General features: G+C 41.0%; 1 protein-coding gene across 2 annotated transcripts; it reads left to right on the top strand.

Moving 5' to 3' along the window:
* Positions 1-1,110: 1,110 nt before the first annotated feature.
* Positions 1,111-26,505, top strand: NMBR (neuromedin B receptor). 2 transcript variants are annotated; one of them, XM_048844369.2, is made up of 3 exons: positions 1,111-2,293; positions 17,197-17,545; positions 20,872-26,505. In XM_048844369.2, exons 1-3 carry the CDS (start codon positions 1,866-1,868, stop codon positions 21,271-21,273), a joined length of 1,179 nt encoding a protein of 392 aa, XP_048700326.1. In that variant the 5' UTR covers positions 1,111-1,865; the 3' UTR covers positions 21,274-26,505. The 2 variants fall into 2 exon arrangements, with proteins under 2 accessions (XP_048700326.1, XP_074982883.1); XM_075126782.1 differs by lacking the exon at positions 1,111-2,293 and adding an exon at positions 15,199-15,261.
* Positions 26,506-27,184: the final 679 nt, after the last annotated feature.

Raw genomic sequence — 27,184 nt, 5'->3', positions numbered from 1 at the left:
ACCAGTTTCCCTTATAATTCCAGTTTCTTTACTGGATAATGCACTGTTGACAGGATATGTATTATCTCATACAGGTGACAGACTTTGTTACGATATTAGTTTCCTATTGCCACTTCACCATTTTCTGCATGTGTTCATTCGTTAATCTTGTTTTTTCTAGATGCCATAATATTTTAATCCTGTATGCCAAATATACCATGGGTATTGTTTTAATAATATGAACAGTGCACGTTTGTTCCATGCCTTTTGGTAGCATTCAGAAAAAATAAAGATAGAAAACAATTTCCAGACAGTACTCATGGCAACTAGCGCTGTTTCACTGCATTGCTATAATCCGGCTCTTCACATTGAAAACTTCCACTCACCTAGATGTTTCTCCATTGTACGATATTTGTACAGGTGCATCGCATTAAACTAATGGATCCCGCTGAAAATGTAGGGTACAATTAGGAAACCAAATGTGAGTCTTTTATGACAAAAACATCCAGACGCACACCCGTCCCCAAACTGTAGTTTAAGAATTTTCGAGCGACCCACCGTGTTTCAACAAAGATGTCAAGCATGTTGGTTAATGGAAGAGCAAGGCACTCTGGTGAGAGACCCTATGCTACACAGACCGAACCATCACTTACAATATATATTGATTTGCCACTGGCATATCACAGCACGGATACATCTCAGCTTTTTCCATTTCCTTAATCCAGACGAATTTTAGGTGAACTATTACAAACCAAAAACTCAAAACAAAACATTCTTAGCCTGTTGGCCAAACGCTCTTTGAACTCGACAAAACAAACACAGTTGGATAAGATGTTTGAATATAGGTCCATCCGCCCCCCACCCCCCTTTAAAGCTAGTCAGTTTCAAGAGTCACTGGAAAGTGTCCGGGACTAAAAAGGTTTTCTTTCCTAAGGACAGTCTACGTGTTTTCAGCACTAAAAGCTGGACAGCTCCACCCCACACCACCCCGCCCGCTAGATGCATGGGCATTAGAGTCAGTAACACGGACTGGGTAGCTCTCTGGGCCAAAGGCAGAGCTATCTAGTTAGCAGCATTCCTAGGTGGTTGGTTTATCACTCCGACTTGGGCTCCAGCTGGAAATGATAGTAATTCGGAGCAGGACAGGTGTGGAGCGTGCTCACTATCGCCTTCTTTACTGTTGTCCGAGCCAAACGTTCCTTCATCTGGAGATGAAGAGCTCCTTCCTTCCACAACCACAACGGACCAAACTTCAGGCATTCAACCCAATGGGTTTGGTGGCTCCTCCCAGCAAGGCGGAGCTGGGCGAATGTAAAAATGGAAGGACTGAGGCAGTAGAAGACCCAGCCTGCCTCCAGTCCATCAGCTGGGCTCTGTCAGAAAGGGACTGAAACACAGCACAGGAAGAGGCTGGGGATCATCAAAGCCTGTGGAAGGAGCTGTACAGGTCCATAGACCCTGGAGGGCTGCAGTCTTTTCTCTTGCCAGAGCAGTGAAGACCCGGCTAGAAGTTATGCGAGTCCCATCACTATTCCCATCTGACCAGCTGTGAGAAAGGACTTCGGGATGCGCCCTTCAGAACAGAAGCATCCTGAAGATGATGATTAAGAACAGAAAGCTGCGTTCTGGATCTCGTTTAGTTCCCCTCATCTTCCCAATGTGCAAGAGACTGTTCTGACCCCGAAGAAGTGGCTTTGGGTAGAGAAATGACACAACTGAAGGTCTCTCTCTTTTAACTCTTCAGTGTTTGTCCGCAGACAATCCCTCCTTTGCGATTTTGGTGGGAGAAAACTTGGAAGAAAGAAAGAACAAGATTTTCTTTGCTGACTCAGAGACAAATTATTTTGCTCTTTCCCGTTGCAGTTGGTATCTCCGGAGCTGGGAGGATGGCTGGGGAGCTCTCCCTCAACCTCACCGTGCAGCCCCCAGGAGGAAATGTAAGCAATGCTTTGGTGCCAGGGGTGCTGCTGGAAACAGACCTCCTGCCCCCTTCCCGGGGCACGGCGGTGTTTATCGTCCGCTGTGTGATCCCCTCGCTTTACCTGCTCATCATCACTGTGGGCTTGCTAGGCAACATCACCCTGGTGAAGATCTTCATCTCCAACAGCGCTATGAGAAGCGTGCCCAATATCTTCATCTCCAGCCTGGCCGCCGGAGACCTCTTGCTGCTGGTGACCTGCATGCCGGTGGATGCCTCCCGCTACCTCTTCGAGGAATGGATGTTCGGAAAGGTGGGCTGCAAACTCATCCCTGCCATCCAGCTCACCTCGGTGGGCGTGTCCGTCTTCACTCTCACCGCCCTGAGTGCAGACAGGTAAGATGGCAATACGCCTAGAGATCATCATTATCTGCAGGGTGTGTGTGTGTGTGAGAGAGAGAGAAGAGAGAAATTTCTGCTCTACAGGAGCAACTAGCTACCAGATATTAGTACCAGAACTATTCTGGTATCATAGGAATGCTGATGCACCAAAATGTTCTGTTTTGACATGCCCTTGAATTATATACCTTGATTTTGTTGCCCAAAACAGTGATACCCATTTCATCTCCATTCCAAAAATACATAAAAAACAACAAACAAATTCCCTCCCCTTTTCCCCCAATAACCAACACATAAAGAGGAAAGGGTTTATTCCTGCATCTCTTTCTGCTAAATGATTTAAAGAGAACCATTCAAGGAATTCAAGGCTACCGGATCAGCTCCGTTAACATTTTCAAACTTTTCTAGAGGAATAGCAGATAAAGAAAAATACACTTTCTCTTTTCACCATCCCTCATGTCCTAGTCTGACAACTCTTACTCACAGTGGTAGTGATTATTCATGTGAGCAGCCCTATTACTCCACTGGGACTGTTCCCAGGTGTAGTATTTGCTTGAATAAGGAAGGGATTGCAGGCTCAGGTCCTAAATGACAAAAGTATTGCAAAATGACTGACTGCATCCTTTAAATTATTATCATCTTTTTTTCTTTCCTGTTTTGAACACTTTTCTTCAGCTACAGATGAAAGTTCTTGAACTCTTTCAGGCAAAGTTCTCACTGACTTCTGTGGAAGTCTTATCTGACCATGTGCACGTATGACTGGCTTTCAGTGTATAACAGTGATAAAGGTTTGTGTTGGAAAATGTATCTTTAGCTTTACACAAGTTTTTTGTTGTTTTTTGTTTTGTTTTTGTTTTAACTTTTTCCTTCAGGGTATAAAAAAATTATTTCCCCAGTTTTTCAGCCAGTTTGCAAAAGAGTCTAATTTCATCTAAAAGCTTGATCCAAAAGCCCCTCAAAGTCAGATTAATTCAGTGGGTTTTGAATCAGGCCCTATATTATTACTTTTGTATAAAGCATTCAATCTATATTAATGTTTGGTATTTTTGACTACAACTTATGAAAGATCCTTAAAGGAGAATGTAACACTCTAATTTCATCAGTTCAGGAATTTACCTCAAACTGCCTTGTATATGAAAGTGGACATGCAAAATATACTTTCATTTTAAAAAGTGCTATTGTGATATTCTATATGATATGGAAAGAATGTATTTTCAAATCAGAGATTTGTCAAATCACCAGTGAAATATGGAGGATGTGGTATAGAGGTTCAAGTTTCATTTATTTTACTTTTGAGATATAACTTCTGAGTCATCATAAATTCAGTATTATTATACATATAGTTTTGCATCCTCGTTATATTAATCAAGATGCATGAAAGTAATAATACTACTGAAGTCATGATGACTGCATATATTTTAGTGTTGACATCCTAGAAAACAGCAATACACACACTGTCTTGACTGTGTAAAATATTTTTATTACAGGTGGTTCCTTTAACATTTTAGAGGGTTGTATTGTATTATGTGTAGTAGAAATGTGAGTGATTTCCCTGATAAAGCCAAGCATATTATTTGACAGCTGTATTTCTTCTTTTCTTCTGTAGATTATCTTTTCATTCACTGGGGACTTATTCACTTGGTAAATAATTACCAATCTCAATCCATCAGTTTTTACTCAGCAAAAACTTCCATTGACTTCAGTTGACTGAGTCATTATTACTTTTGGACACCGTCCAGCTTTCATTAAAGTCAATGAGAGTCTTGACTTAATGGGAGTTGAAGAGGACTCTTTCAACTCTATCCTGCACTTTTGTGGACCTTAAGCTCCCATTGAACTAAATGGAAGGCATTCATGCTGAAGGAATGCTGGACTAATTGCCAAAGAAGTTACAGGGGTCCCACTGTAGTTTACTACATGGTTAGTTTGGTGCACAGTAAACGTACTCTTTTCAAAGATACCCTTTAAAGTACTTGTACTTTTTTACTGCATTGGAACTAAAAGTTTTTCTGGTCTATCATTGACACGAGAATCAACTGAAAATATTTAGACTGACCTAAGGAGAGATTTGTGAATTTATCTTTTTTTAGCTTTAGGAGGAAAAAGGGATTGAATTTTTCCCTTTAAACTTCAATGGGGTTAAACATACAAAATAACATATATAAAATATTCAGAGTTTTTTTTTTAAAGTATGCCTATATTTACTATTTGGATTGTATAAAAGGAGTTGGGAGAAACTGGAATGAGGAGCAAAAAGGAAAGGTTTAAATATTCCCATAGTGTAATTAATAGTAATCATAAGTTTGGAAATTCCCTACATCAAGTGACACATGTTACAGTAATGGTGATTTCTGAAAATAAAATATTACAAGGGTTGACTTCATAAGTCACCATGGACTGAACAGTATATTTGAGTGTTGAGACTTGTTGTGGATGGGGGTCAATTATATATTAATTTCCTTGTTTGGATATTACAGTGGTACTCATTCCATAGACAGCTATTCTAACTGTTCTTTGTATTTCATTTGACCTTTCAGTTACAGATAAATATTTTCTCAGAAAACTGGTGACCTCTTCCTTTTAGTGAAACAAATGTGAACCTTGTATTGTGTCCCTTGTAGAATACTGGGCTCCCATGATCTTTCTCCATGTAAACTTCCTGTAGAAATTGTACTGTGTGAGGATTAGAAACAATTATATCTGTAAAATGCCTAGAAAACAAGTTTCAATGTGTCTGGAAGTGAAACAAGTGGGATTCTGCTGAGTTAAGGATAATGGACCAGATTTTCAGGAAGTGTAAATGGAGCTATGCTGATTTACACCAGCTAAAGATTCAGCCTAACATTTTCAGCTTCCTTTAGCAATACCATGGGCTACTGTTTATAGCTCATACTTTTTTGCATGGTCACATTTTTCTAATATTGTGATCAAATATAATTCTGCTGTTTTCTCTAGATTTATTTTTCCTTTTAACAAATGCTTAAAGTGCAGAGGGTCAAATGCAGCCCTTGTGTAACTCCATTGAAATCAATGGAATTAGACCAAGCATAAATCGGGTCCTATCACCATACATACAGAGTGACTTTTTCTTCTCTTTTAAAAGCATGACCGAAAGAAAGCACTAATTAGATAGCTTTTAGGATAATTGAGTAATGGTCATGGTTGAAATTCAGGCTCCCTTGAAGTTAATAAGAGATTTGTCATTGACTACACTAGAGCCAGCCTTTTAACTCCTACATTTTAATAGCAAAGCCCTATCATCATTTTGGCCCCAATCCAAAAACATTTAAGTACATGCTTATAGTTAAGAACCTGCTTTTGTGCTTTGCTGGATCAGCACCTTACATCATTATTAAGATTTGAATAGCTCAGCTATTCAATACAATATTACTTTAATCTTCTATGGCTTCAAGTAGCATTTCTTGGAACTATGCAAAAGTAGATGTAGAAATGGAGAGAAAAACAACTACAGTTCTATACAACCTTAAAAATATGTGAGTTCAGTGCTGATTTCTGACTTTATAATAGAAAATAAAATGCTTGTTGAGTCACTTCATACCTCTATTATTTCTTACATTGTCAGATACCCAATTAAAATAATAGGATGAGGTCTTTCAGCAATGGTGCAAAATATCCCATAGCAGCTACTGGGTTTGTATCCTTAAATATTTGCATACACACTGGACCATGAGGTCATTTTATGAGACATAGGCCACAGAAAGTGGTATTTTCATGAGTAATGTCATGTCACAGTGTCAGCATTTGCAGAGCTGCAACATCATTACAAGTAGTATTGTTTTATGGACTTTATCCCATAAGTGGGGAACTAATAGTAAAAGATTTATCTTGACTAGAAGTCTGTGTTCAGAGGTGTCCACATTCTCCTAATCAAGTCTGTCTCTCTTTAAAACATGGACCGGAGGCAAAAAGTAATTATTTTCTACACTTTTTTTGTGCTAAATTCCGTTGGCACACTGAGTGTATGATGGAGGGGTTTGAAGAAATTTAAACCATCCAACAGGTGTAGTCAATCAGATACCGAGTGCTGTATCTGCCATCCCCACCTCCTTACACAGTTCCCACAGTCTCCACTGCCCATTGGAATTCTGGGTTGAACTCCCAATGCCTGATGGGGCAAAAACATTGTCACGGGTGGTTTTGGGTACATGTCATCAGTCGCCCCTCCCTCCGTGAAAGCAATGGCAGACAATCGTTTCACGCCTTTTTTCTGTGCAGACACCATACTGCTGTCAGTAGACGGTGCAGTAGGACTGCTAACCATCATCATCCACTGCTTCCAGTGCAACTCTGCTCTCCTGGTTGGTGCCATGAATCTAGCTCGCAGGTCCTCTTGTCGTTCTGTGGCATCCGTTGTCATCTACCGCTTCCACTGCAACTCTGCTCTCCTGCAGACACCATACCACGGCAGCGTGGAGTCTGCTCAGCTCACCACTGCTGTTGTGAGCATTGTAAACACCTCGCGCATTATCCTGTAGTATGTGCAGAACCTGCAAAAGCAGGAGTGGAGGTGACGACAGCGTGATCATTATAGTGATGAGGACATGGACACAGACTTCTCTCAAAGCACGGGCCCTGGCAATGGGGATATCATGGTGGTAATGGGGCAGGTTCATGCTGTGGAACGCTGATTCTAGGCCTGGGAAACAAGCACAGACTGGTGGGACCGCATAGTCTTGGAGGTCTGGGATGATTTCCAGTGGTTGCGAAACTTTTGCATGCATAAGGGCACTTTCATGGAACTTTGTGACTTGCTTTCCCCTGCCCTGAAGTGCAAGAATACCAAGATAAGAGCAGCCCTCACAGTTGAGAAGTGAGTGGTGATAGCCCTCTGGAAGCTTGCAATGCCAGACAGCTACCAGTCAGTCAGGAATCATTTGGAGTGGGTAAATCTACTGTGGGGGCTGCTGTGATCCAAGTAGCCAACACAATCACTGAGCTGCTGCTATCAAGGGTAGTGACTCTGGGAAATGTGCAGGTCATAGCGGATGGCTTTGCTGCAATGGGGTTCCCTAACTGTGGTGGGGCAATAGACGAAATGCATATCCCTATCTTGGGACCGGACCACCTTGGCAGCCAGTACATAAACTGCAAGGGGTACTTTTCAATGGTGCTGCAAGCACTGGTGGATCACAAGGGACGTTTCACCGACATCAACATGGGATGGCCGGGAAAGGTGCATGATGCTCGCATCTTCAAGAACTCTGGTCTGTTTGAACAGCTGCAGGAAGGAACTACTTCCCAGACCAGAAAATTACCCTTGGGGATGTTGAAATGCCTATAGTTATCCTTGGGGATCCAGCCTACCCCTTAATGCCATGGCTCATGAGGCCATACACAGCCACCCTGAACAGTAGTAAGGAGCAGTTCAACTGTAGGCTGAGCAAGTGCAGAATGGTGATAGAATGTGCATTTGGACATTTAAAAGCTCGCTAGTGCAGTTTACTGACTACTGCTAAATTCGACCTAAACTCGTAGTGTAAACCAGGGATGAGACACAGAGAACTAGGGTCTGGGCCAGAGAAGGTTCTGTTGGGAGATAGCTTAAGCTGAGTTTTATGTTTTGGTGTTGTTATGTAAGTTAACAATAAAGGCAACCCCCAGAAAAGGGGCATTGTGTATTATATGCATTGTATGTATCTTTTCTCTTCAGGTGAGGATCAGAATGTTACCTACTTACAGTATGAAAAGCCCCAAATCCTCCAGTTTGTTCTGAGTTTTAACCATTTCACACAGCTTAACTGAATGTAGGGGAGTGTACGGATTTACTGCATTGGATCATACTATCAAGATCAGTACTCTGCCTCTAGCAGTGGTCCAAAGTAAGGTGAAAAAGGAAACCTAGTCCACATAGCTCTTTGGGCAATGCTATCCAGGGGGGAAAGATTTCTTACTGACCATACTGAGATGAGATTTATTAATAGAATAAATAGTGAATATATTTAGCTCTTTTATATATATAAATATAAGAGCTAAGTACCTTCCATATTTATTCTATAAATAATATATATATAAATCACACACACACACACACACACACACACACAGAGAAATTGATTTTTATATATTTCTCACCCAAAATGTATACTTATGTTGCATCATTGCTTCAGATTGCAGAATTGCATCAGAAACAGAATATTTCTAATGTGTGTTTTGTTATAGAAACATCCGTTCTTTCAGGCTTTATGGTTTTGGGGGTTTAATTTTTTTGTGTATCATTTTTCATTTTGCCTTCTCTGTCTATTTCCTATTTTGTGTGTGTGTTGTTCCTTTTGTATTATCCATTGTTTTTTCCACATTAATATTCTACCTTTTGTTTTATTTTTCACTACTTGGTTTACACACTGAGCTCTTTAATTGTGTATTTTTGCTTTCTCTCCATACCTTCTTTATTTTTGTTAAATACACTTTTGTGTCTTTGATCCTTTTGTTAGGTACAATAAACAAATACACAAAAATCTAGGGGGATGTCTCTGTGTTGCTACAATGCAAAGCTTCTGCAGAAGGTGCAAATGAAATGGAATCAGATATGTTGAAAAGGGGAGACTAAGGCAACTGGTATGGAACAGCTGAAAAGGCAGATGAGGCAACAGTTTCCTTTTCTTCAGGATTTTAAAATGTTAGGCCAGATCCTCAGCTGCAGTAAATGGACATGACTCTGACGTCAACAGAGCTTTGTACTCATTTACACTGCCTGAGTATTGCCATGACACTTCTGAAAATCAGGGGGACATGCTATCCTGTAGCTGCTCTTTAATTATTCTGCCCATCACTGAGTTTAAAAAGGAAACATGGGGAACGGTTTATGACAGTAATAGTTTTATAAGGGTAAACTGTAATTGAACAGATTTGTACACCATAGGCTTCTGCCTCCAGACATTTATGCTTATGGGCAAATAATATCTTTTATTGACCTTCTCCTCTGATAGTCGTACCTTTAGGAGATGAAAATTGATTTTCTTTATTCAGGCATGTGCAGAGCAATAGTGTGCTTCTTGACCCACTGCCTAAGGTTGGGCAGTAGCAATGGCCATACAGTATATTATATCGAGGTGGGTATATATACACACCTTGAAATGATGTTTATATAAATTATGTATTAGTGGGAGTGTTATTTTAAACAGACTATAGTGAAGTTGTTTCACTTTCCCCATTTTCTGAAACCAACCTGTTCCGATGTACTGGGAAGTTTTTGGAAATCATTAGTTCACTAAGGACCTTGACTTCAGTGGGCTTTGGATCAGGCCCATACTGAGGGCAAGGGGGAGAGGAATAAAACCCAAAATGCTTCACTCCCTTCAAATGCTTTGCCCATTCAAACCTCCAGGATACAAGACTCATAGGAGCCAATAAGTTTTATAGCCTGATCATCTAGTCTATTACTAGACTAGACAGGGGTGTAAAATGGGTGTCATGGAATGAAGAATCAGGCCCTTCGTTTTTGCTGTTTTCGCAGTCACTGCTAGCCTTTCTGACCAGATTCCATACTGAACCGAATCTGTTATGGCACATTAAGTTGTATAAAAGGTGCCCATCAGCGAATTTTTGGATGCATGTATACGCTTAAATATCATTACAATAGAGAATATTGGAAAATACTCCTTTCGTTCTTACATCATCACCTTCCTTAGGAACAGGCTTGAGCAAATAGATAAAGATGTCTTTTATCAGTCAGTGAAAGGCTGTGCAATACCAGGTAAATGGATTCAGGCCAGTGGCAGTAAGAGGCTATGGCTCTTCATGGATCTGTGAGTTGGCCTCCTGCTGGGAGGCTTTTGTTAGCCTGTAAGAAGTACAGTAGGTTTATTTTAGATGAGAGGTGGAGGAAGAGGCAAGAGAAAAAGAAAAGTCAGAGAAATATTCCCATCTTCCTGTGAAACTCCAGATATAGACGGGGGGAGGAGGGTTTGAGTAGGATAGAATTGTACTTCCTACCTGCAAGGTGATCATATTTTCAAAATCAAAAATGGGAAATTTTTTTACGGTGACACCTTTTAGGGTGGAGAAATCATCATACCAAAGACAAGAGTATCTTATTTAAAAGTTTCAGAGTAGCAGCCGTATTAGTCTGTATCCGCAAAAAGAAAAGGAGGACTTGTGGCACCTTAGAGACTCACACATTTATTTGAGCATAAGCTTTCCTTTTCTTTTTTAAAGTGTCATGCTAGGCTATTGCTGCTGCCAGTTCCTGGGTCAAAAGGACCAATTTTTTGGCATGGCAGATTTTGTTTCCGCAGAAACTTATCATGAAACACTGAACATGTGTCACTGACATTCACTTTGAGCATATGAACAGTTTTAATCATGTCTCCACTCACCCATTCAACTTCTCTTCACTCCTAATGCTTGTCATCACATTGAATGATCATTCCACTGGTAAATGCAGAGGCAGTTCTACTCAGCAAAGGGATATGTCTTGAACAAGCATTTTATATTTGTTAAAAAACAAACAGAACCAAATGGATGGACTGATTCTATGAAAAACTGGGACATTTCAGGTGTCCTGAAAGAACTTCCCAGGACACTAGAACATATGAATAAGGTCATTTTCTCCTGTACTGAATAGTCAAATTCTGCTCATCTTACTCAGGCAAACAGACTCATTAAGTCAATGCAGCTGCTCATGTAAGGAAAGCAGGATTTGCTTTAGAGGGTTTACTTTTCACCCTCCCGGTCTAAAATTTCTCTGCATGATCTACTACTGGACACTGACTCGTCATAAAAAGTGCTGAGATACACCTTAATTCTGTATTTAGACTCCTGATGACCCTTTATATTGTCAAGCTAAATAATGTCTTCTTATATTTCAAACCTATACATAATCACACTCAAAGTAAAATGCCAGTAGAGAGATGAACATGGCAGATGACATTTTGGGGGTGTCAAGGTTCCTCCCCCACTCTGAACTCTAGGGTACAGATGTGGGGACCTGCATGAAAAAACCTCCTAAGCTTATCTTTACCAGCTTAGGTCAAAACTTCCCCAAGGTACAAAATATTCCCCCCGTTGTCCTTGGACTGGCCGCTACCACCACCAAACTAATACTGGTTACTGGGGAAGAGCTGTTTGGACGCGTCCTTCCCCCCAAAATACTTCCCAAAACCCTGCACCCCACTTCCTGGACAAGGTTTGGTAAAAAGCGTCACCAATTTGCCTAGGTGACTACAGACCCAGACCCTTGGATCTTAAGAACAATGAACAATCCTCCCAACACTTGCACCCCCCCTTTCCTGGGAAATGTTGGATAAAAAGCCTCACCAATTTGCATAGGTGACCACAGACCCAAACCCTTGGATCTGAGAACAATGAAAAAACATTCAGTTTTTTAGAAGAAGACTTTTAATAAAAAATAGAAGTAAATAGAAATAAAGAAATCCCCCCTGTAAAATCAGGATGGTAGATATCTTACAGGGTAATTAGATTCAAAAACATAGAGAACCCCTCTAGGCAAAACCTTAAGTTACAAAAAAGATACACAGACAGAAATAGTTATTCTATTCAGCACAATGCTTTTCTCAGCCATTTAAAGAAATCATAATCTAACACATACCTAGCTAGATTACTTACTAAAAGTTCTAAGACTCCATTCCTGGTCTATCCCCGGCCAAGACGACTACAGACAGACACAGACCCTTTGTTTCTCTCCCTCCTCCCAGCTTTTGAAAGTATCTTGTCTCCTCATTGGTCATTTTGGTCAGGTGCCAGCGAGGTTACCTTTAGCTTCTTAACCCTTTACAGGTGAGAGGAGCTTTCCCCTGGCCAGGAGGGATTTCAAAGGGGTTTACCCTTCCCTTTATATTTATGACAGGGGGATTACCTGTGGGCTAAGCACTGGTCCTGTTATCTTAAAATGGAAGCTATGTGGCTGTCAGTTGTACCAAAAAAACTTCCCCAATAGCCTTAAAACATAGCCCAATAAAAATCACAGTAATATGACAATTTCAATAATCAGCTTTAAATTACATCTCAGTGATCAACACCTTTTCTTTTCGAGTCAGTAGCTGGCAACATTAACGTCTCTGAAATTCTCAGATAAACATAATCTGTGTTTCAATCGTTTCAAAAACAGCAGGAATGCAATGTAATCAGATATAACTTTTGCATCATCTATGTTTTTACAAACGCCTTCAAATTGAAAAAAACATTCACTCTTTTCATAACTGGCGGATCCAGCTGTCTCTATAACTGCAGGTCAGTATCGGTGCTTGCCTTTATAGAAAGAGATCAGTTAATAACACCTCAATTTGGGCCAGATCTTCAGCTGGTATAAAGAGGCATAGCCCCAGTGATGTCAATGAAATTATGGAGACAAAGGGGGGTGAGGTGATATCTTCCAAGCTTGTCTTTTACCAACAGAAGTTGGTCCAATAAAAGATATTACCTCACACACTGTATCTAGAATCCTGGAACCAACATGGCTACAACACAACTGCAAACAACAAATGAAGTCATGCTTATTTACATCTGCTGAGAATATGGTGTGTTAGCACTGTCTATATGTAAGGGGTGAGAGCATATACATCTCATTTACACAGGACATTGCACTTAATTGTTTGGCATTACTACAGGAGTTTATTTATATGGTCAACAGCATTGTTAATAAAAGTAAAGGAAATCCCTGTAGTTCCATATTCCTTGACAATATTAATTATGGTTCTTTGTTAAGAAATGGAAGGGATTTTCTTTTGTAAGGTACAGACAAATGGTTTTCATTACACTTCTCAGATTGCTGTCGAACAGTTTGTGTGGATGGAGCTTGTCTCTAGAACATAACGCTGAAATGGATGTTTCTGATCATAGAATCATAGAATATTAGGGTTGGAAGAGACCTCAGGAGGTCATCTAGTCCAATCCCCTGCTCAAAGATTGGACTAGATCTTCCTGATGTGAGGATCACCCGCCTTTGACTACTTTGTTGGTCCTCGTTTCAATTGATTTCCATGCAGATTACATGGTGTAGTTTTAAGGCCCTAATCCTGCACAGTAAAACACCCCCTGACTTCAAAGGTGCAGGATCAGGGCCTAAGCAAATGAGTCATCTCAGTGTTAGAAGTACTGAGAAAATCTGGCATGTTTTGGACAAGGCTGCTTGTTAGTGCTGCAGGCCCATGAAACAGATCTCATTGGTGGCAAACAGACAAGGAAAGAAACACCCCAAATTTGCAGAAAAGCAAAAGTGATATTTCTGTTTTGTCATTGTGGCTGTTACCTTGAAACCCGCTTTACCTGATGGCTGACAAGCTGCCTGAAAGTGGCGGCTCTAATGGCTTTGTAAGAGAAAAACCTAGTCCAGCTGCTGAAGCTATACCCAAAAGGCATTTAGACGTGCTTCATTTCAGGGTACAGTGTATGTGGCAGGAAGTGGACTCAGTACAGTGCAGAGTAGCACAGGGAGTCTGATGCCTGTAGTGGTGGTATAGCTGTAAGGACTAGAGACTTCTTTTTCTTTTTTCTTGCTACTTCCCTATTCCAGTTTGGCAACTTTTAAAGCCTTCTTCCAAAACTCATGATTATACTCCTGGCTGTCATGAAAATTGTTCTAAGTTCTGCTGATATCCAGTCCATGTTCTGAGTCTTTGGCCACCCCCTTGATCATCTTCCATCCATAATCATCGCAAAGGCCATCCTACCAACATAACTCTGAGGTCTCCACTGGACACATCCATACCAACGTAGCTTCACCTTCCTCAACTTGTCTTCAGTTGGGGCAACCTGCATTAGGCCTCTCACAACCTCATTTCATTTTCTATCATGGAACTGACCATCTCAACATCTTTATTTCCATGGGGGAGAGCATACTGATTTCTTTTCTTGTTGCTGGCCAAGTCTCGGTTCCATATATTAGGACGGGTTGAATTGTAGTTCTGTACACTCTAGCTTTTAACTTTGTTGGTATCTTTTTATCACAAAAAACTGGGGGCATCGCTCACCATTTGCACCAAGCAGCTTTGGTATGATCTCAGGCATCGCTCAGGAAGGTACCATTGTCAGCAACCATTGATCCAAGGTATTTAAATTATTTCACTTTAAGTTCTTTGCTTGTAATATCCTTTATGGCAGGTCCTCCTCCATCAATTGTCACAGCCTCAGTCCTACCAACATTCACTGTAAACTGTGTTGCCACTGTTGAAAGTTGGTTGCAGGATCTCACAGTCTTCTGCATAGATCACAAAGTCATCAGCAAACAGCATATTCCAAGGTGACTCCCTTCGTATATTCTCACTTACCACATCCAAGACAACAAAAACAAAAAAGGTCTCAATGCTGACCTTGGCGCAGGCCAACATTTACTGGAAATTCTCAGTTGTAGCCATGTTTGGTTTTGACTGTGGTAGTCACTCCATCATACATATCCTAGATAAGAAGGACATATCCTTCCAGCACATCTTTCTGTCCCAAAGTCTGCCAAACTAATTCTTGTGGTACATGATCATAAACCATCTCCAAGTCCATAAAGACCTCATTCAGTTGCTGTCTCTTTTCTCTAAACTTCTCCATGAGGATTCATAGAGCAAATATGGCATTAACACATGGTGACCCTTCCAAATTTCAATCATTTCATGCAGACACTTTTTGATAATCTCCCATACTTTCATAGCACTGGAAAAGGACTGAACACCAGGCTAAATTTTGCACTTGGATTCATGGGAGCCCTATATGCACATCCAAACACTGAATTTGGTTCATTGTTTTAAAAAATTTATTTTCCCCAATCAACTTCAGTGAGAATGATGAAGTTGTTGGGGGAGGAGAAGGAAAATAGTCAGAAGGAAATGAAACATATTTTAGCACTCAGATTTACTCTCGGTACCCAGAGTCGTATTTTGATAATATCTGAACTTTTATATGTCTTCCCATGCATGCATATTCTGTAAGCAGGAAGGAAAGAATACAATACTGAAAACAGCACAAGCAGAGGGAGCTCAGCCAGCCCCAGGTCCTCAAAGGTATTTAAGTGCCTAAATACTTTAGAGACCCTAGGTCTCAGTCCCTTGAATGACATTAGTGCAGTCACAGAAGTACAGATGTTGAGAATGGTACTTTGCTGTTTCATTCATAAAACGAATATTTATAGTAAATTATTGTCCTGATTCATGGTATTTTATTATTTAAAAGCAACAAATCACAAGAAAGCTCTTTCCCATAGTATTAGGTGCAATGGAAGATGATAGTATCTAGCACCTGAGTGGCTTTTTTTCTCTTGAAGCGGCAATTATATCTGTTTCTTTAAAATAATCGTCACAGATGATATAATCAATATTAGGGTTTGAGACCATGTGCCTCCAACAAAAATACTTTAGGAAGAGGATACTCTTTCATTCCAACACTAAGATATTTAGTTTGTGTGTTGAGGGAAGGGGTTAGGGGGGAGGATGACAGAGGGAGTTTCTTCCATGCCAACAATAAGAAGCTCTGTAACATACCCACTAGGCAGGTTCAGATATTCACAGTGGGAGCTTCAAGTGAGCATGTGAATGTATTTATAAGCAGAATGCCCAAGCTCCAGAGAAAGAAAATTTATTATAAAAATATTTCCTACAATGACAGGTTTCAGAGGAACAGCCGTGTTAGTCTGTATTCGCAAAAAGAAAAGGAGTCTGCTGCAGTTTCCACGGTATACATCTGATGAAGTGAGCTGTAGCTCACGAAAGCTCATGCTCAAATAAATTGGTTAGTCTCTAAGGTGCCACAAGTACTCCTTTTCTTTTTCCTACAATGAGGCACCCTTGCCATTGGTGGTAATGTTAGAAAAGGGAGGAATATAGACTTTTAGGGAAGACTTCTAATTAAAACTGAAAACTCATTTATAATAACTACATGACCTAACTGGCAATGTACAATGGGCTGGGTTCATCAAAGAGGTTAATGGGAACATGGGTTTCCTTGGTAATTTAAATAAATAACATTCCTTACTTAGGTTTACTTCCAAATGTTAATAAAACCTAGCCAAATTTGTTTATAGAAATCTATCAGCTCATAGATTTCAGATTGTCCTATTATCTACATCTGTGCCAATTTTGTACAAATAGAGAAGCTGCATAATTGCTTTTCATTAATGTTGTAATACATCATTTATGTTTGATTTCATCTGTAGTCTGTTACTTACCATTTCCTATTCCATGTCTTTTCATAGATATAAACAATGGGCCAGATTCTTCAATATGCTGAATGCCTCCTCGCAGGTGCTGAGTTCCACTCCCACTAACTTCAGTTGGCGGGCAGGGTGCTCTGCACCTCACAGGATTGGGCCCTAGGACAGGGAGTGAAGAATAATGTGTCCCTTTGAAAATGCCTGGGGAATTTAAGTAAACAGGACACACTGGGCAGCCTGACCACCCTTATTCTTCAGAACAGAAGCCAGGGGTTCTTTGTTACCACAAGTGATCAGTAACTTTGGTTTATGTCTCAGTTTAAAGAGGACACCACCAACAGCACAGTACCCTCTAACACTGACTCAGTGATGGCTCAGGTGACAGTGTACCATCTACTGAATCACCAACATCAATTTCTGGCAGCGTCTGGTTCACGCCTAACACTACTTAACTGATGAGAGCTGACAAGACCACAGTCCCAGGTGGTGTGGCTGCAGCTATAATAATTCAGTGTCCTGTCATGAAAGAGAGAGAGAGAGAGAGAGAATTGAATTTCTTGATACAACACGTGGTTTTCACAGAAAAAATGTAATTATTAAATATTATATTTAATATACATTAATAAATACAATATACTGTAGTAAAATAGATTATATGTACATCTATGACACATCACATCAGAAAAATTCAAGTGTTACATGTTACTTTAATCAAAGGCTTGTATTGCCTTTATGCATCAGACATAGAATGTTTATTATTAATTAATTAATTATTTTTGCCCCTCTCCAGGTACAAAGCAATTGTAAATCCCATGGACATCCAAACATCAAATGCAGTTCTGTGGACGTGTTTTAAAGCTTTTGCCATCTGGATAATCTCCATGATGTTAGCAGTTCCTGAAGCAGTTTTCTCTGAAGTGGCCCACATCAATGGCACAGATAACGTCAGTTTCAGGGCATGCATACCATATCCCCAGACAGATGACATGCATCCGAAGATCCACTCTGTGCTGATATTCTTAGTATATTTCCTTATTCCTCTCACCATCATTAGTATCTACTACTATCATATTGCTAAGACTTTAATTAAGAGTGCACACAATATCCCTGGAGAATATAGTGAGCATTCTAAAAGACAGGTAAGCTATTTGCAGTGCACTTGTATAGTGAAAGATTTGTCTGCTGTACACATTTTAAAATAAAAGCACAAAAGCTGTAACATGCTGTGACAGGGTCGGGCCGGATGGCTACAGGAGAGTAGCAGAAGGCAGAACAATCAGGAACCTTCTGGAGACAATTAAGACAGACAGGCTGATTAGAACACCTGCAGCCAATCAAGAAGCTGCTAGAATCAATTAAGGCAGGCTAATCAGGGCACCTGGGTTTAAAAAAGGAGCTCACTTCAGTTTGTGGTACATGTGTAAGGAGCTGGGAGCAAGAGGTGCTAGGAGCTGACAGTGAGAACACATACTGTTGGAGGACTGAGGAGTACAAGCATTATCAGACACTAGGAGGAAGGTCCTATGGTGAGGATAAAGAAGGTATTGGGAGGAGGCCATGGGGAAGTAGCCCAGGGAGGTGCAGCTGTCGCACAGCTGTTCCAGGAGGCACTCTAGACAGCTGCATTCCACAGGACCCCGGGCTGGAACCCGGAGTAGAGGGTGGGCCCGGGTTCCCCCCAAACCTCCCAACTCCTGGTCAGACACAGGAGGAGTTGACCTGGACTGTGGGTTCACGAAAATGGCCAAACTGAGGGCTGCCGTGAAGCTCCAAGGCGAGCAAATCCGTCAATAAGCGCAAGACCCACCAAGGTAGAGGAGGAACTTTGTTACAATACATAGTATAGGCCTAGGATTATATTAAAATTCTCATAGGCATGGGCCCATTATCTCAAAAATCTCCCTATGTTAAATCTTATTTTACAACAGTTCTAAGACTAGTTTGGAATGAGTATTTTTACTCTGTTAGATAAGAAATACAAAGAAAAACAAGCTGAAGAGTGTGTTTATTTCTTTTCTGTCTTAGTTTTGTAGTAAGAAACAGAAACGATTCAACTGATGACATTAATTACTATTTATACTAATGTATGGTATTGGTGACTTGAGTATTTCTATGTGTTGTTGATTTAGCGATCACTTTTGTATTTGTTAAGAAACAGCATTTGCTGGGGCAACCAGTTGTAGTTTTCTGACCTATATATACTCATCTCTTGCTGAAAGAAATCCAGTGCATTACAGAGTAATCTGTGGAAACAAACTGTAAAGGGCCAGATTCATCAAAGGTGTAAAAAAACCTTGTGCCTGGAAACTAGGTATTGAAATACAACAGAAAAGACAGTTCTTGTAGGACTTCTAGTCTAGTTGAAACTACGAAGTGCTGAAAATCCATGTAAGGATTTCTTCTTGTTTCTAGAACAAAGTGGCTTGGATAAGCAGTCAGATTTTGGAGGCATTCATCTGAATAGAAATGCTGAATGTACAGAGGTTCTCCACAATCCATATTTAGTAGTACCATCCTTCTTTGCATCCTCTATATTACAATATGCTACAAGTCTTTGAGACAGAGCATATTAACAGCCAACTGAAATCAATGTGACAGATCAACAAGTCATATCAGCAGCCTACTCATCAATGGAAATGACACAACAGTTTTACTGTTCAACAAAGTAAATCTTTCTGAGGGAAACTGCCTCAAAATCCTACATCCACTTTACAGACAGCTTAGATTGCTTAATAAAAGACCAATGCTGATTAAAAGAATTAGGTAGGGTATTTGCTGCCACATTTTAGACTGTTACATTTTCACCCCCTGAGAAGAGAGAAACTATTTACTATCTAAAAATATGTTTAACAGAATAATGAAAAAAATTCCTTGTGTCCTCTGTACTCAACATTTTGTTTCTATTCTAGCCTGTTTCCTTTTAAAAACACACACTTACCAGCACTGCACGGACCATTTTCTTACTCTGTGAAATATAAAGAGCCATTTGTTTGACCTCATGGAAAGTAAAGCTAATTTTCATCACATTTCCGAAACTGCCAGAGATTCTTTAAAAAACAAAACACATTTTTGCTTTACTTATTTGTTGAGTTTATCTATTAGATTAAAAGGGGGAGGACAGTCTGACCTATGTACATAACACTTGATAAATGGTAAAGGATTCAGATTCCTGCTTCCAACCAGAGTTTCTCTAAGAAAGAGAACAGATGGGGAACGTACACATCTCATATTTTCTGCTAGCTTTGCAATTTACAGCTGCGAATAGAGTGCAAAATGGGTGTAAAATCCTATTCGATCGGAATGGTAGCATTTATAGCCAATTTCCAACTCACTTTGTACAAGTATACATGGTTGCACAAGGTGAAAGGCAATGGAAAATCAGGCCCAGTAGAAGCAGGAAGAGATTCAGAGGCCTAGAGTGTGTGCCCTTCAAGGCACAAACTTTGCAGAGATAGAAAACAGCATGCTCTCTATGGCTGTGTGAAACCTGCTGGTTTGGGTTTGGATGGGTATTGGTGAACTATACTTACTGGTTTAGTTCACAGAGTTTTGCAACCCACCAACACCCCCAAATTCATTTGAGTTTTTCTAGTAAAAAATAGAGCCAGAAAGCAGGAATCCTCCGCATAAGCCCTCCTCCCCACAGCAGGCCCTGGCTTTTCCTACAGTGGAGGGAACACACAGTGGCTTTCTACCTTCACTGTCTTCAGGGGTTGACCACCTGGCCTGTTCCCTCCATCTTGTTTTTTGTGAGGACCAGTGTGTTGGCCATATTCCCCTACATTTAGCCCTGTAAATGGCTTCGGAGGAACAGGTGGCCTGCAACTCCCACTATTCTACAGCAATGCAATTGGGAACTGCTTCTCTAGTCTCACTTTGGATGCTTTACCAGACCCTTTACCTCAGTCTGCATCTGAGATGCCACTGAGTGCTAAGAGCACCTGTTCTGGGGATTTGCTAAGAGAATGGTACAAGCTGTGGCATTTCAGCCCCAGCGGGAAATAATGGGATGTAAGTGCCGTTGCTTAGCTAACACTCCATGCATCAGACTAATAATGTCTCCAAATTTCAATTTTTTTTTCAAATTAGCCAAGGGTTGAGATATGTTCCAAAGGAATCTATTCTACCATCTTATGTGGTGGCTGAAAGCCAATATATACTTGGAATATGAGTCCATCTTGGTGTACTTATCTATTTAACAAACCCATATATAAAGGCCAGTTTATCTAGTGTAGCTGCAAGCAGCTAAGGAGTGGTTAATGAAAGTGAACTGTACATGAGAAATGAAAGCAAATGAGATAGCAAAAGTAATTTAGCCCTTAAAGGAAGTAATTTTACCGATCTTATCTGAATTCATTGTTAGAGTTAATGTTAAGTGAAATGTTACATGTATTAATTAAGTCTGTTATGTGGATTAGTTCTATTCTGTGTTGTTAATTTGGGTTCTGTTGATTTATCATTTTAGATGGAAACTCGAAAGCGTCTGGCAAAAATTGTTCTGGTCTTTGTTGGCTTTTTTGCCATCTGCTGGTTCCCTAACCATGTATTGTACATGTACCGGTCCTTTAATTACAGTGAGATCGACCCATCACTAGGACATATGATCATTACCTTAGTGGCCCGAGTACTGAGTTTCTGCAACTCCTGCGTCAACCCATTTGCACTGTATTTTCTGAGTGAGAGTTTTAGGAGACATTTCAACAGTCAGCTTTCCTGCAGGAGGAAATCTCATCAAGAGAGATCCACCAGTTATCTGCTCAGCTCCTCTGCCATACGAATGACTTCTCTGAAAAGTAATGCCAAGAACACTGTGACCACCTTGACTCTACTGAATGGGCACAACCTAAAACAGGAAATGTCATTATGATTTCATCAGTGGAGCACTTTACCTAGGAATAATTCTGAGCTTTTATTTCACAGCCATGTCAATAGCTTAAGGTGCTTTCACTAGTCCTTGAAACAGAGGATTGATCCAAGTCTTTCAGTTTGGGACCCTTGCATATCTAACTTCTAATTACTTTCACACAGAAATGAATGATATTACTGAGTGAGAAGAGAAGAATGAGGGTTTCTAAGACTGTTTGTTAAGGGACATAATTCTGTACATTTAACATGCAGGACAACAAAGGTATGCTGTTAATAGTGGTGTAGCTGATATGATGTTATTTAAAAAAGAATATTGATTCACTTAGCCGAACAATTTATGGTACGTGACTTTTTATGACTATTGCTAATTGCTCTTGTCCTGTTCTAATAGAGTGTATGAGGAACACAACTAAAAATGATGCACACACTCTGTTCATTAGGGCTGGGAGAGGTGGTTTTTCCAAAGCCATAGGTTTTAGATTCCGAAGAGAATCAAAACGTTGTGAAGGCTGGATTTGCAGTTGTGCAAATCTGCATAGTTCCATTCACTTGAATGGACCTACAGCAATTTACGCCAAATACAAATTTGGTTTTTGAAGTCCAAGTTCTGTTTGGCTCTGGCAGACCATGAGTTCTGGGAGGCTGCATTTTTAAAATCGCATTCTTCTGTTATTATAGTCCTAGAAGCAGTGAAAGAATTACAAGGCACCCAGAATCTGTCACTTGCATAGTACAGGATTCCATTTAGTTAGAATTTTGAAAATGACAGTTCCTTTGAAAATTAGTTAGCTATGTCAGGGTAAAAAGCATTTGGTGAAACTCAAAAGTTTCTCAGAAACCAAAATAAAATTCTATGGTTTTATAAAGCCTGCAACCCCACTGGGTATGGCTACCTTGCAATTTAAACACCTGCCGCTGGCCTGTGTCAGCTGACAGTCTCACCGGACTTGGACTGTGGGGCTATACAGTTGCAGTGTGATGTTAGGCCTCAGGCTGGATTATAGCTCTGGGACCCTCCCCCATCATGGGATCCCAGAGCTTGGGCTCCAGCCCGAGTCAGCTGACATGGGCCAGCCACAGGTGTTTGAATACAACCACACTGCAATTAGTGGTTTCTACTGTGTCTATTGCTTATTATATTTCACTCCTAATTTCCTACTACCAAGTGCCCTTGTTGACTTAAAACTACTATAAACTTCAATGGAAATGTTGAACATGCAGTACGGCAAGATTAAGGGTAATGTTTTCAAAGATCCCTAAGAGAGGTAGTAGCCAAATCCTATTTTCAAAAGTCTTAGATATATAGAAGCTCCACTCTCTCACTGAAAGTCAGTGGGACCTAAGTCACTGATGCACTCTTGAAGACTTTACCCGAAATCCCTCAAGCAGGGATTCTTAAACTTTGTACTTGTTTTAGTGCAATTAACAGCAGAAAATGAACAGGAACAGTACCATGTGACCAGCCACCGCTCAGTGGACCAGCCACAAAGCCTCTCAGGACCACAGTTTAATCTCTAAAGGATTATGCTATGGTGTGGAGAATTTCAATACTACTGCTTTCAAGGGGAAAGTTTCAGAGTAGGCATTTAGCTGTAGGGCTGGGATTGCAAGGATGATGAATGGTAACTGATTCTACCTTGCAAAAGAGAAATGTTAAGACCTCCTCTTGCCCTGGTACCACCCTGTATAAAGGGGCTTGTGGCAGGGTCATCACCCTGCCATGCCTCAAAGGGCTTAAAACAGCCCTAAGAGAGGGCTGTAGCCAGAGGAAAGCTAGGCTGATTGGGGGAAGTAGCCACAGGTGGGGCCATGCCCCAATCAGGCCACAGCTGGCCCTGTAAGAGGGCTGCTAGCCAGGAGCTGAAAGAGAGACACTCTCTCTAGCTACATGGAGAGAGGAGGACCTGGCTGCCTGGGAAGCTGAGGAGGGTACCTAGGGCAGGACAGGGCAGGGCAGTGCTGGGGAAGGGTCGAGGGAGCTGGGGAGCTCCAGCCTAGCAGACCCCCAGGCTGCAGGCCGAGGTAAAGGCCCACAAAAGGGTACTAAGGCTGCAGAGGAGCAGCCCAGACCTAGACAGAGGCAGCTAGTCCGACTTCCCTTGCTGCTGATGAGTGGTGCAGACTGGAGTCTGCTCCAGGGAGTGGGGGCTAGAGGATGACTGACAGTAGCCACTGAGGCAAGGGAGGGATTGTGGGTTCCCCTGGGGAGGAAAGACCCAGACTGAGGGGTACTGCCAGAGGGAAGAACCCTAATCTAGAAGGGCACCGGGGTCTGGGAGGGGCACAGGGCCAGCGACAGGCGAGACACTGATTGGCAGAGGGCGCTCCTGGCTGAAAAGAGCTAATTCCCTGGCCAACCAGCAGGAGGCACTGCAGCGGTGAATCGTCACCCCGTCACAGGGCTACAGGGCAGGTGTAAGATAGTGCAGAGCCAGTCAGGAATGAGGGACAGTAGATGGTGGGAGGAGACATGGCCAGGGAATATCTGCACCCTGACCACTGCAACAAGGACATATATTAGCTCAACCTTCAGGGATTCTATAGCCTGGGCCAAGGCCACATAAGCTACTGCCTTTGGAACAGGGGAGACACGAGTCCCTTTTCCTCTATCCCTGTGCTGTTGCCTACCCTGTGCAGGGATGAATCTGACTCTGAATCCCTAATGGAGCTGTATTGACTTCAGTCTGCACACAGAGACGTTTGTAGAAGTAGGCCATCTTACACTTAATGAATCAATAACACAACACAATTTAAATCAAGTCTGCGTATTTAGGATAGCTTATACTTTCAAAGGAACCAACGTCTCTGTGTTACAGTTCCTTCAAGAAGAAAAGGAGTACTTTCTCGGTTGTGCTACTGTTAAGTACTAGCTATTTGTGGATCTGTAGAACCAGTTAAAGCATCAAACTACAATTCTCTTTTCCAGTCTCTGATATCAAGGTACAAAAATAGTTCTCTCCACTTTTAAAACCATTTGAGATCTTTTAATATAACCCTGCTATTGATCACATTTTCAAATCTCTCTTAAATCTCTTAGAATTAAATGTAGTACAAATGTTTTATTAGATTAAGCTATTTGTCTAAAATCATTATAATCCAACTCTTTAGTGTGCAATAATGAAGATAACAAACTGATGTTAATTAAAACCAAGGTCTACAGAGCAATGAACAAAGAGAAATATGTCCCTGTTTTAACTGTCTCTTTTGGGCTGAACACTTGATACTTAGCATGCCTGTACAGCAAGAAGAAGAAAATTGCTTTCATGAGGACTGAAGAAACAATCTTCTGTTCAGATATTCAGAGAAATGTAACACTACTTCTCTTTTAGTTATCAGATTATTGTATTAAATAACATGGTGATTTAGATCCTGGTCCTAAAGACTTCAGCACATGTGTAGCTAACCACGTGAGTAGTCCCATTGATTTCAATGCCTAAGTGCTCTGCTGCAGCAGGGCCTATATATTGGAGTGTATACCTACCACTGTGAAGGAATAAGGGGACAAACTGTATTGCTATTGCCCCCACAGGGGCACCTGTGCTAGAGAGAGAGAAACAGAGAGAGAGAGAGGATTCACCCAGGAGAAAGTAGGCAGCAGTATGATTAGAAACCTAAAGTGAAATTCTGGCTCCTTTGAAGTCAATGGGACTTCACCATTGACTTCAGTGCGGACAGAATTTCACATTTGGAGTTTATATATAAAATAATTGTATTGAGAGATGCATTGGAATGGGTAAAAGGGGACCGGGTATCCAAATAGAAAGAGAGGAAAAAAGAAAGAAATTATTTTCCCACAGGACCTTCAGTCCAAGTATCACTACAAAGGTTAGTTGAAACTCAACACCCCTCTGAGATAGGGACAATTATACCCTGATTCAAACTGATAAATTCACGAGGTTAAGCAAAATTGTGGTTCAGTGGCAGCACTGGGGATGACTGCCTGTCCCAGGTGTCTACAATAGCTCCTTGGGAGGTGTGTATTTGGCCATTTACAGACTACTGGAATGACTGAGCCAGAGGAATTCTGACCCAGTAGGAATGTATGATAGAACTGTCTCCTTCTTTATTCTGTAAAGAACATTCATCTTCACAGACAGAACTCCAACTTCTTTATTCTCTCTCCTCCTATCTCCTCAACTGCAGGTCTTCTTTCTCCCATTGTAGCTCATTCCACTCCCCTCTCCTGTTTTTCTGTTAATGTTCCCTCTCCTGAGTCATCTCTTTGTCTCCCTACATCCTCCATGCCTGGGTGACCTCACATCCCCTCTTATAACTTTATACTCTTGTCTCCCGAATATCAACGCTACCGCTGGCTTCTTCCATTAGTCTCATATCTCTGCCTGCCCCTACTATCTCACCCCACCCTGTCAAAAGATGAACACTTCATTTGAACTTCCAGGCTCCTCTTTTCTATCTCCAGTGCCCATCACCGCCCATGGTCACCTCTCAGCTTTACTAGTGCACCTATTTAGCCTCCCTGTTTCTCATCTAAGCTAGACAGTCTCACTGTACAGCATAGCATTTTACAGACCGTTAGAGTGTATCACACTTATTAATCCATAGCAGCACTTTTCTGGTGCAGAGATTACTTAATGACACCATTGTCCTACTGCAAAGGAACAGCCTGCTTTATAATGGATTATCTGACACTTACATTTGACTTGTATTCTTTTCCATGTAACTGCTTTAAATTGCTTTGTGTGGCATGGGCAGCATGAGCCTTTCTTTCTGGTAAAATACCAAGCTACAGCCTTGTGGTTTCAGTCGTGTGGAGAAAAGTCACACTGGGACAACACGCTAGGGTGACCAGTCAGCAAGTGTGAAAAATCGGGACAGAGGGTGGGGGGTAATAGGAGCCTATATAAGAAAAAGACCCAAAAATCAGGACTGTCCCTATAAAATCGGGACATCTGGTCACCCTACAACATGCAGCTCCTTACTGACAGAAGAAAAGCAGATCTTCAGCTCATATTTCTCAGACATAGTGCTCAAAGCTTGACTTGAGTAAACTAGCAGGTTCTCCTTGGCCATGCTCTCTATGTAGCCATAGAGAGTTATTTGACTTTCCTCGAGCTTTGCTAGGATTTTTGCTATGGCAAGATGTATCGCACAAAAGTATTTTGATTGTTTCTATTCCTGTGCTTCAATAAGCATTGTTACCATGTATAATTATGTGTGTAGTGCTATTTTCATGTGGCTTGCTGTTGTAATAATTAAAATGACCATTACAGAATGCTGTGTATGGAATATTCTCTTCTAAACCACACGGGAAAGAAAGTAGAAAAATGTAATAGAGAGTGCCTCTGTTCTGCATGAAATTGTCATCAGATAATACCTGAGGTCAATGTTGAAATACTTATTACAGGATATCTATTCAACCCCTTTATTTCTATAGTGGAAACAGTTCTTTTCTGTTTCGGAAGGATTGTGGGTTTTTTTGCTCACTAGAGATTTGAGGTGGTTACTTTGAACAGTATTGTTTTGAATGCTTGAGAAAAGCATTGCTATTTCACCACTCCTGAGAAATGACAGAGCAGAAGTGGTTACATTTCCTTCTGTGGAGAACACTTTCTCTGCCACAATGGAGCCTGTGCAAAAGCAGTTTTTACAGCACTGTGTCATCCCATTGTGCCAGTAACAGAAACAATTACATTGAATCCTGAAATGTTGACACTTCTGAGCTCTGAACAATCACACCAAAAAGTACATTCTGTTTAATCTTATATTTTATACTGATATTTGCTTTACGATGAGTACCAATGTTGCCACAATGCAGAGAGATAACAACTCTTTTTGAGGTCCTGCCCAACCCAATTATCTTTTTCCCCAGACTCTGTTGAAATGGACTCCTGGAGATTGTAAACATAGGGAGGAGACCAGAATATTCTTTTCATGGTTCAGGAAAGTGGCAT

This window comes from Caretta caretta, chromosome 3, assembly GCF_965140235.1.
Source record: "Caretta caretta isolate rCarCar2 chromosome 3, rCarCar1.hap1, whole genome shotgun sequence".
Lineage (NCBI taxonomy): Eukaryota > Metazoa > Chordata > Testudines > Cheloniidae > Caretta > Caretta caretta.
The sequence above is the reverse complement of the archived record's forward strand: the minus strand, read 5'-3'. Positions and strand labels throughout refer to the sequence as shown.